Source organism: Electrona antarctica (assembly GCF_951216825.1).
Source record: "Electrona antarctica genome assembly, chromosome: 20".
NCBI classification, from domain to species: domain Eukaryota; kingdom Metazoa; phylum Chordata; class Actinopteri; order Myctophiformes; family Myctophidae; genus Electrona; species Electrona antarctica.
The window spans coordinates 41,414,994-41,427,073 of record NC_136801.1 but is presented as its reverse complement, the minus strand read 5'-3'; the positions used below and the strand labels follow the sequence as shown (position 1 = coordinate 41,427,073).

General features: G+C 44.2%; 1 protein-coding gene across 1 annotated transcript in view; it reads left to right on the top strand.

Moving 5' to 3' along the window:
- LOC306913335 (sodium channel protein type 3 subunit alpha-like) overlaps window positions 1-12,080 on the top strand; it is a gene marked incomplete at both ends in the record, with an annotated part of 217,612 nt that overhangs the window by 197,575 nt on the left and 7,957 nt on the right. Inside the window, 4 exons of the mRNA XM_079489922.1 lie at window positions 328-381; window positions 579-720; window positions 2,247-2,347; window positions 5,312-5,582. Coding sequence (XP_079346048.1) covers window positions 328-381; window positions 579-720; window positions 2,247-2,347; window positions 5,312-5,582 — 568 coding nt within the window. The remainder of the gene's footprint in view (window positions 1-327; window positions 382-578; window positions 721-2,246; window positions 2,348-5,311; window positions 5,583-12,080) is intronic.

The window sequence follows — 12,080 nt, the reverse complement described above, 5'->3', positions numbered from 1 at the left end:
GATCTGGTGGGCGTGTCCACATAAAAGCGTGATTTTAACAAATACTGTACACTTTTTGGAAAAAGTTCTTCTATATTATAATAATACCTGATGATCATGTTTTAGGGTGGAAAGAAATCGTGGCACTCTATCTTTAACATGTATTTTTTTGCAAAAAGGGTGAAGTTTTCCTTTCAGCACTCAGCATAAAGTTTGGCACACAGTCTACGGTCTCAGAAAACCGGAATGAATGAAATAAATAAATACATGAGTAAAAATGAAAAGAATGAAATGTACGTATTGAGGCCTTGTTGACATGAACGACATGCTCTTATGTGTTTCCTATAGGCTACGTTCAAAGGCTGGATGGACATCATGTACGCGGCTGTGGACTCTCGTGCTGTAAGTTCAAGTCCAGTCCAACTCGATATCTGTTAATCTGTACAATAGTGAGTTAACTGTGTGTGTGTGTGTGTGTGTGTGTGTGTGTGTGTGTGTGTGTGTGTGTGTGTGTGTGTGTGTGTGTGTGTGTGTGTGTGTGTGTGTGTGTGTGTGTGTGTGTGTGCGCGCGCACGTGTGCGTGCGTGCGTGCGTGGCAGGTGGAGGAACAACCCATCAAGGAGATCAACCTCTACATGTATCTGTACTTTGTGGTCTTCATCATCTTCGGCTCCTTCTTCACCCTCAACCTCTTCATCGGAGTCATCATCGACAACTTCAACCAGCAGAAACGAAAGATAAGCACCAAATGAATATGTAGCCTAATAAAAACACACCTGGCTCCTCACTGTCAGGTGCGCCAGTAGGATACAATATGTCCTCCCGGTGGGGGCTCCTCACTGGCAGGTGCGCCAGTAGGATACAACAATATGTCCTCGTTGGGGGCTCCTCACTGCAGGCAGGTGCGCCAGTAGGATACAACAATACATCCTCCCGGTGGGGGCTCCTCACTGGCAGGTGCGCCAGTAGGATACAATACGTCCTCCCGGTGGGGGCTCCTCACTGGCAGGTGAGCCAGTAGGATACAACAATATGTCCTCTCGGTGGGGGCTCCTCACTGGCAGGTGAGCCAGTAGGATACAACAGTACGTCCTCCCGGTGGGGGCTCCTCACTGGCAGGTGAGCCAGTATAGGATACAACAACACGTCCTCCCGGTGGGGGCTCCTCACTGGTAGGTGAGCCAGTAGGGTACAGCAATACGTCCTCCCGTTCGGGGGCTCCTCACTGGCAGGTGAGCCAGTAGGATATAAAATACGTCCTCCTGGTGGGGGCTCCTCACTGGCAGGTGAGCCAGTACTATAGGGTACAACAATACGTCCTCCCGGTGGAGGGGCGGCTCCTCACCGGCAGACCACTGGGGGTGCCCGAACCCCACTTTGAAAAGCAGTGGTTTTACATCGCTCAGAGGTTTTATTCTGTGCCGTCGTCTCTTTCCATTGTGAACGCAGGATAAGTATAAAGGTCTCGCGTCGTCCTCGCTGTTCCCACTGCTAAAATAAAACGGGGCCAGTCAGCACTTATTTCCCCCATGCTGTCGTGTGGAAACCCTGCGTGTCCAAAAAACTGTTACTTTCCAGGGAATGTAAATTGTCTGCGAGCAAGTCTATGTTTGTTCAGCCCATTTAGACCTGAGGCCGATTCTGAAACAATGTCTTCGGTTTTCTGAAAAACCCATGTTTCTATATCTCCGTGTTGCTCAACTTCTTTCATGTCAAGGACCCCCAGAATTGTCTGTATTTGGCTGCGAACCGCCATCTGAAAATATGTTGTTCCAGGGACCCCCCCCCACCCCCCATCAGAAGCAAATATATATATATTCAAAGTTTTGCGCCACATTTTCACGATTTTTCAAACATAGCAGATCTACAAGCTCGTGGCGCAGCACTCGGTGAGCTTGTAGATCTACTATTTTTTCCAATAGCTAAAGTATGACATGATGCTTAAAACACCAAAAGGGGTTCCCCGCCCACCCTGAATGGGTTAATGTTTGTTTAGGGCACTAAATGACGACGTAAGACGTCACGTGGCCGATTTAAATACAGTGGTCGCCCCTCACTTCACGTGAGTGTGATTAGTGATTATAGAGCTCGGCTGATGATGCTGTCAACGCGCTGTCTCTCCGGGGAAGATAACCGTGTGTGGGAAGATAACCGTGTGTGTGTGTGTGTGTGTGTGTGTGTGTGTGCGTGTGCGTGTGCGTGTGCGTGTGCGTGCGCGTGTGCGTGTGCGTGTGTGTGTGCGTGTGCGTGTGCGCGTGCGTACTTAGGAGGACAGGACATTTTCATGACGGAGGAACAGAAGAAGTACTACAACGCCATGAAGAAACTGGGCTCGAAGAAGCCCCAGAAACCCATTCCTAGACCTCTGGTAAGACCACATACTACCGCTATATCAGGCGTGGACAACTTTGATGATGGAGAGGGCCGCAATATATCCACTCACTCTAGAGGGCCACTATACTGTATTTCCACACTCGCTCCAGAGGGCCACTATATTTCCACACTCGCTCCAGAGGGCCACTATATTTCCACACTCGCTCCAGAGGGCCACTATATTTCCACACTCGCTCCAGAGGGCCACTATATTTCCACACTCGCTCCAGAGGGCCACTATATTTCCACACTCACTCCAGATATTTTCAGTAGTTAGGGTTCCGGGCAAACAAAAAGGTCTTGAGCTAAAACGTTTGGGTTAACGTTTGTTAATTACCTTTTTTTTTTTATATATTCAGACAGCCAGCAATGGGTAGAATGCTCAAAAAAAATGTGTCTCTGTGACACATCTAGGGGCCGCAATCTGCATTCAAAGATGTTCCTAGAAGCTTTGTCATTGGTCGAAAAAAAACCCGGTCGCAATGACTAACCAATCAGGAAGTAGACAGGCAAATTGACCAAAGTTTTAATTTCAGCCACAGCACTTTGTTGGGGACTGAAATGCATAACCATTCCTACTCCCGGACCCCTTCCCTACTTTCTCCAAAGATGTTACCGATGACACAAATTAAGGCTCTGTTCCATTTGGTGTACGGTGGTTCCAAAACGTTCTAATTACAAGGACCCCCATAACTCTGAGAGTGTATACATATTAACACTTTGACCCCTATTAACGAGTTGCCCGACATAATTAATTGCAGTAGAACACTTTTCCTGCGATTCGCGAGTTATGTTTTCATTGTTTAATCCACGTGTTTTAATCAGTTTTAAGTCATACAGGCAATCCACCGGACAGAATGGGATATGAGACGCGTTTTGATTATGTCATCGCAAAAAGGCCGTCGCACCGGCTTGCAAAGGGTTCTGGGAAAATTGAGTCCCTATTGTTTACAATGGCGAATTTGTCGGAGGAAAAAGCCGTGCACTGAGCGGGCTGTTGTTATGGAATACTTTTCAACACTACAACAAGCGATTACACCATTTTAAAGTGGATTTTCATGACAAGCAACTCAGCGGTCGGTGCAGTGGCTGTTCAAAGGTAACTCTATACTTAGGGCCGATTCATACTCCTATTTTACCGCTGTAGTGCCGAAATGATTTCGGCTCGTCAGAGATTTTCAGTAGCACCGAAGAGCCGACTTTAGGACGGTACCCGCCCCCCCGAACCTCAAATGACGTCACATCGTAGGCTCTACAGAGCCGAACCGACTTTTATTCGTCTCTAAAATAGGAGTATGAATCGCGCCTTAGGCAGTCTAGGCTATTAGATTATTGTATTAGATTATTGTTCTAAAACAGTTACAAACATATAGCAACAATAACAAAAACTGTTCCTAATTCACTAAAGTAGTTACACTTTCCGCCCACCAGAGCGAGCCACACTTCCTTGTTTACTCGGCCATGCAGTCCAGCAAGCCGGGAATCGGAGGCGCTTGCTGTCTAGTTACTGTCTAAGGCCACCCAGAGCCACCCATTCACAGTCATATGAGTGCGGGCGGTGCTTAGACGCCCGCACGGCCAGGGTGTGTAAGAAAATCAAGCGCTTCCCTTCCCTAGTTCAGCTATACAGAGATGCGGAATCAATGTAACGCACCTGGGAATGATATAAAGTGATTGAAGGTGTAGATTATCGTGATATTTTCTACATGGTCTAATCAGAAACCAGCCAAGCCAATTTAGAATCAAGTATTGGGACTACCTGTTTTAGAAATGTGCACTCTTAGAGGAGTTACACGCCCGTACGGGGCCATTTGGAACACACTCAAGGACACTCTGACACCCACTGGTGTAGCAGCACCCTGACTCTGTTTGACCAGAATGGAACAGAGCCTTCATTAGTATCAGCGGTAACACCTGTGAAGGAAGTAGAGAAGGGGGACTCAAAATGGCGTCTTGTGTGCATATGGAGCAACTATCTCTCCCTCCCCCCAGAACCAGAGCCATATAGAGTAAAGGCTCATTCATAGTCTGGATTTTCGGTGGTGAGGTGACCACCGCTCCAGTGGTGAGGTGACCATGCACCGGAGCTGAAATAACGCTGAGCGGTGGTGAGTAAAAACAGAGAGAAGGGCTGGGGCGGTGGCGGTTGGTTTGCTCTTCACCGCGGCTCAGTGACGTCATGTTGTAGTTCGGTGGTCACCTCACCACCTAAAGTCCAGACTATGAATGAGCCTTTAGACAGCAGAAAACGGAGCGCTCGAGCGCTGTTCATGCAGCCTGGAGAGTGACAAGCTGGGGTTTGAAATGTATCTAGTATTATTGTACAGTGAGTGACAACCAAAGTCTCTGTAATGTTTATGTTGTACTATTGCTAAATAAACTATCTAAAATAAAAGGATTTAAGATCATTAAAGCTGGGCTGTTGCCACTGTTCGCTATATGCTCTTCGCCAATATTAGTCTAAGTAGAAGAGCTGCGCCATTGAACTGGCCCCCTGAAGTGAACGGAGTTGTCGTAATTCTGTCTTACTAACTCGTTACTTGTTTTGTCTGTTACAGTCTTAACAGACAAAACTATCTGTCTTGACTGACCAGACTGGTCTTGACTGACTGGTTAAAGGACCACTTCACCACTTTTCAACCTATCTTCATATAATAGGTCCTCACTAATAATCATGAAAAAATGGCGTAATTTTTTTCTACTCGGTCTGTGTCTCATAGGAGGGCTGTGGGCAGATCGTGCCATTTTATCATGATTATTAGTGAGGACCTATTATATGAAGATAGGTTAAAAAGTGGTGAAGTGGTCCTTTAAGACTGGTCTTGACTGACCAGGCTGTTACAGTAACAGTATGTCTTGTCTGTTACTCTGCCTTAGTTACTTAGTTACTCTGTCTTAGTTACTTGTCGTAACTCTGTCTTACTTAGTTGTCTTACTCTCTCCCTCTCTCCCCCCGCAGAACCACGTGCAGGGCTTCTTCTTCGACCTGGCGGGGAAGCAGGCGTTTGACATCATCATCATGGTGCTGATCCTGCTCAACATGATCACCATGATGGTGGAGACGGACGAGCAGTCGCCGCGCATGGAGTACGTCCTCAACAACATCAACCTGGTCTTCATCGTCATCTTCTCGTGCGAGTGCACGGTGAAGATCATCGCGCTGCGCTGCTACTTCTTCACCGTGGGCTGGAACATCTTCGACTTTGTCGTGGTCATCCTGTCCGTCGTGGGTGAGTGTCCTGTCCGTCCGTCTGTCCGTTAGTTAATTGAAACACTTCAGCTCAGAATGACCATTAACCATTTATTGCAAAGCTATTGCATTTAGTATGGCGGTGTGGCTTTGCTCATGTGATATCATATCACATTTGATATCTCAGATTATCTGTGAACCGAGACACAGCTCTGATAGCAACAACAAACCACAGAGCAGAGCATAACAAAGACATTACATCAACAGCATAACTTTACTTTACTTTACTTTATTTTATTTAGACGACACAGAGCATATTAATGAACAGTACTTTTTTTTTAAGTAGCGTAAATACACCGGATTTAGCAGAGATGCTATTTTTGATGACTGTTGTCCCAACAAATGACCAGTTTGTGAAACCGTATTCTATGTGCGATAAGATCATACAATGAAGGTATGTCTTTGCAGCTTCTGTTGTTAAATATGGTTAAGTTAATTGTACACTTAAAATTCAGGTTTGAGTCCAAAATGACTCTGAGATATTTGAAGTGAGAAACTTGTTCCAATTCTATTCCCTTTGAGAACACATTTGACTGTTCGATCTTCACTGGTCTCTTACTGAACAGCATGCAGACTGTTTTTTTTTTACATTTAACAGAAGGCAATTGGCACTTAACGTAGTTTTAGTCAAATTTTAGTCATGTGAAAAGTTGTGTAGTTTTAGTCTACTAAATATCATAAGACATGCAGACATGCAGAGGGACGCATGACTTTTACCTGCATGGGTGACATCATCTTCTGATACTTTATGTTTTATAATCCTGTACCGTGCAGTGTTTTGTTTCATTAGCATTAGACAAAATAGGCTACAGCTGGGTGTTGTTACGGTGCAGCAGCTGCTGCTCAGTCTGAACCCGCGGTAACGGTAAAGATACCAAGGAAGCGTCAGTGAATGGTAAATGGTGCATTTATATAACGAATCCTTGGTTATTTTCATTCGACCGGGCTGAGTCAACATTTCACCGCTTTTCAGCAGTCGACAATATCATGCTTTTTTCAACAATATCGTGCTTTTTCCACGCTCAGTTCAAAGTGCTGTCGTTCAGCTCCCACTCATAATGTGACCAAATTTGACTGAGGTACTTCCATTGGAATTTTTTTGTCATATGAAAGCAGGGAATCATAGCTTCAAATTGACATATTGGTTGTTCCGTTTGACCCACCAGTTTTGGAGATATGGCTTATAGAGTAATGTCTTGAGGAAAACGAGTTGAGAAAACAGGCTTGAAAGCTACATGTTTAAGCATTTATTTCATATTTACATGTCGATTTCAGCTCTGACATTTATTTCAGACATGCTCTAGTATGTGAAAAGTCTCCCTGTGCTATTAACTCATTTTGGGAAAATTAAAATAACTTTTTCTCCTCTGGTGAAAAGCTGGAGTTTGCGCGATGGCAGGATCTCAGTCAAATCTGGTCACATATGCTCTGCCCTATAGAGCAATGGTTCCCAAGCCTTTTCATGTCAAGGACCCCCAAATTGACACCAATGAGCATGTGGACCCCCCGTTTAATTTCAAGGGCGATTTCCTGTCTACATGTCGAAGTGTCCTTGGGCAAGACACTGAACCCCAAATTGCTCCCGATGTGCTGGTTGGTACCTTGCATGGCTTCCGCCGCAATCGGTGTATGAATGTGTGTGTGAATGGGTGAATGTAATGCACAATCTATGTAAAGCGCCTTGGATAAAGGCACTATATAAATGCACCATTTACCATTTACCAAGGACCCCTAGTTTGACATGCATATTAGGCTACAGACCCCCATTTAATGGCATTTCTATCTCTGGGACCTCAATGTATATAGTAAAATCAATGGAAATTTAACTCTGAGAGTGTACAAATGGAACCAAATGGACCCGGTCCATTTGGTTCCATTTCTCTCAGAGTTGGTTCCAGCTCTCAGAGTCCATTGTACACTCTCCATTTGTCACATTAAATTATTACCCCTATCAAATTAAAATAAGACGCTATAATTCACATTCCCTTATGACCCCCTATTCACTAATTACCCTTATTCACGTATTATCCTTATACACATTTACTACATAGAATGCATTGTTGTTCTGCTGTGTGTGCGTGTGCGTGTGCGTGTGCGTGTGCGTGTGCGTGTGCGTGTGCGTGCATGTGCGTGTGTGTGTGTGTGTGTGTGTGCGTGCGTGTGATGAATGAGGCCAGCCTATTGGCCTTGATGTCCTCACTGTACCAAGGTCCTACATACTGTACATCACACACACACACACACACACACACACACACACACACACACACACACACACACACACACACACACACACACACGCATGCCCAAATTGTTTTCACTATCACCCATTCACCCAATTACATGCACGCACGCACGCACGCACGCACGCACGCACGCACGCACGCACGCACGCACGCACGCACGCACGCACGCACGCACACAGACAGACAATGGCAAGCGGCCCATTATATATGCCAGCGGTCATCTAAGCCTTTTCCGGACAGGCACAGACAGAGACTCCTGCTCCACATTCAGTGGAGCAGGGGTCCTTCTGGCTGACCTTTGAATGATGAATGTTCATAACAAACCCACTTGAATATGGCAAGTGTTGAAGTACATCTATGCAAAGTGCTGTACTTAAAACTCTTTGACTGCCAGCGTCGCTTCAGTCTGTATAGTCCTTTATACCAGGGGTTCCCAAACCTTTGGGGGGAAGATTTTTTTCCAGGTACCCCCTCATCCTCGCAACACCGATAAGCATATTTAGATGCCATTGGAACTATTTGTATTAAAACTTTTCAATCAAAGTCACAACACATTTTCACAACATTTATTTAAGATGCTATCTTAGAATAGATGTAGACCTATTTGACAGTGCAGAAACATAATTGCCTTCCTTGATGCATCAATTAAGCATCAACGACCATCAGCTGGTCACAGACACTCAGCCTCTGCAGCACTCTAACTGAAAGTGATTGCATGGAGTTGTTTAATTTCTATCCAAATGCCCATTTAATTTAATTGAAATGGGGGGGGGGGGGGGGCTAGTGAAAGTTATTGGACTCATTACTGTACTGTATGTGGAGGTCCTGAAGATGATACCAATGTTGATTGAAAAAAATACAAAAAAAATAAATATACTACTGTATATTGTATCGATATCGTGAGCCCATGGTTTACAATTTAGGCATTTTGCACACACTCTTAATCCAGAGCGATTTACAGTAAACAGGAACACAAGACATGGTAATACATCAAAAACATACTCATCATGAATCATACGTATGCTAAGAAACCAACAGTGGAATATATAACGAACTATGCATATTATACCAATATGTGCTATGTCTACATAAAATGCTGTCTAAGTTACATAAGTGCCCAATATCGTGCATCATACGGTATCGTGATATTAGCGTAAAGGCACGCCCTATAGTAGTTGCTCTATTTGTATAGATTATTTCTACATTATCGAGGTCAATCGGTATACCGAGTGCAGGAATACAGTGGAGCTGTCACAACAGTTCACTCATCTTACTTCTGTCTGTGCTGCTGGCACATTGTTGTACCAAACACTCGCCTCGGGTTGGTTGCAAGAGGTGTGTGTCTCTGATGTCTTGGGAAGTGTAGCCCGGTTTCCACCTCATTTCGTGAGCGGTGGGTTCTCTTGGGAGCCACATCAGCCGGTGGTGGCCTTTCTCCAATCGGGAGACATGTGTTCACTCACTGAGTCCGTACATACTGTATAGTAATATAGTCAAGGCTTTCCAGTCCTTGGTTTTGGACCAGACACAGTGCTCAGGTAATCTGCCCACTGTGTATTCCACCATGGAAAAACGTGGAATTTCCAAGTTTTAGAGCTAATAATAATAATAATACATTTTATTTATAAGGCGCCTTTCAGGGCACTCAAGGTCGCCGTACAGGTTAAAAACAGTTGATACAAAAACACAGTTAAAAGCAAAACAAAACTAGGGCACAGCTTGCAGCAGAGGTCAGCCATATGCCTGCCTAAACAGGTGGGTTTTGAGGTGAGATTGGAATATGGTGATAGAGTCAATGTTTCTGATGTCAGGGGGGAGGGAGTTCCAGAGGTGGGGGGCAGAGCGGCTGAAGGCTCTTGACCCCATGGTGGACAGACGGGCTGGGAGGACTTTCAGGGTGATGGAGGAGGCAGACATAAGAGACCGGGTGGGGATGTTGACGTGGACCAGGTCAGACAGGTATGGGGGGGCGAGGTTATGGATGGCCTTGAATGTATGGAGCTAAATAGCATTCCATTTTGCTCTGCTTTTTGAGTAGTTTTATCCAGTGTCAGTGTTGATTTCGTCGACTATGACAAAAAAAATTCGACATTTTCACTGACGAAAACTAAATGGAAACTACATGAAAACTATGCTATCATGACTAAAACCAAGACTAAATATATTGACAATTTTGTCAATAAAAAAAAAATAGATTAAAATGTGAGGAAGAGACTAGTGGACAAGAGATCCAGTAGGCTATAAGTCATTTTACACTCCGTTGCATGCTGAAAATAGCCGACCTACAATCTCACAATTTTCTTTTTTGTAAAATGAGTCATTATGACGGCATCAAGGCCCGCCAAAATACATTTTAGTCGACTGAATCAACTGTACATTTAGTCGACTAAAATCTTATGCCATTTAGTCGACTAAAACTAGCCTAACACTAAAACATTTCAGATGACTAATATGTGACTAAAACACACAAAATAGGCCTATATATATTCAAAAATATATAGATTTTATAGAACTAAAATCTAGTTTAGTACAGTATGGGTTTCTGTAGTCTGGTGGCTGTGCTTGTGTTCGTGCGGCGTGTTGCGGCGTGTTGCGGCGTGCGGTGTGTTGTTTTTGGCAGCAAATTTCTATTTTAGTTTTAGTCATAGTCTCTTGAATACTCCTAATTTTGTTTTTTATTCACATTTTAGTCGCCTGGAATCTTTTAGTGTTAGTCTAGTTTTATAGTCCACTTGTGAACCTAGACATGTTGAGTACACCAAGGTTTTATGTTAGAAATGTTGAGTATGGGTCCCCAGCATGTAGAAACGGCCGGATGCTAACTTGCATATGTTGATCAATTTTCATAATTGGCATAATATGTGACCATATAGAAGGCAAACCTATAGACAGGCAAAAAAAAATCTAATTTTCATCATGCATATGTAGCATGTTACATGTGATCAATCTAGGGGGTTTTCATGATGCTGAATGCTAAAAACGGTCATAGCCGTCATCACAATGATGATGTCAGCACATTTGCGCCATAGCACAAGTGGCTATGGCCGTTTTTATCCCAAGAAACTTGGAATTCTTGGAATTGATTCAGCATCATGAAAACCCTAGTTTGACACATCACATGCATACTAAAAGAATGATGATTTGTTTTTGTTGTTGCCTTCTATAGGTTGTGAATGGTATGGTCACATATTATGCCAATTATGAAAATTGCTCAACATATGCAAGTTAGCATCCGGCAGTTTCTACATGCTGGGGACCCATACTCAACATTTCTAACATAAAACCTTGGTGTACTCAACATGTCCGGGTTCACAATGGGGCTCTATGGGCTGGCAAGCTATTTGTCGACTAAATATCCTAAGATTTCAGTCGACTAAATCTACAGGGGATTTAGTCGAATAACATGTATTTTGGTGGGTCTTGATGCCGTCATAATGGCTAATTTTACACTTGCTGAAAATAGCAGATCGACAAGCTCACAACGCGCCGCGCTGCGACGCGTTGTGAGCTTGTAGATCTGCTATTTTCAGTCATGCAACCATGTGTAAAATGACTATACTGTCTGGATATCTTGTCCACTAGTCCCTTCCTAACATTTTAGTCTAAGTTTGTATTTGTTGACGAAATTCTCAGTATATTTAGTGTCAGTTTTAGTCATCATAGCTTAGTTTTTATTTAGTTTCCATATAGTTTTTGTCAGTGAAAAAAAGGTATAGTCGACGGACATTTTTCGTCTTAGTTTTAGTCGACGAAATCAACACTGGTGCGCGGCGGAGTCCCCAGACAAACTCTCTGGGGTTCCACTGTGTGCGCGCTAGTGCTCTGTTATGGACCCATTGTGTCTGGGTCACTTATTTCCTTCAGGTGCTTTAATAAAATGCACGCTCTCTTTTTAACTTTGATAATTAACCGTCCCAATTCGGCTCGACCTGCGCGTAGAGTGAATTAGCAAAATATGTCGTGCATGAGGCTCAATGTGGTGTTTATCCCATTTTTCAAGTTCATGGTTGACAAGTGTTACGCATATGTCCCTTTCAGCTGTCCTACTGTCTGTCTCTCCTACACTGTCTCCCCTCAGCTGTCCTACTGTCTGTCTCTCCTACACTGTCTCCCTCTCAGCTGTCCTACTGTCTGTCTCTCCTACACTGTCTCCCTCTCAGCTGTCCTACTGTCTGTCTCTCCTACACTGTCTCCCTCTCAGCTGTCCTGCTGTCTGTCTCTCCTACACTGTC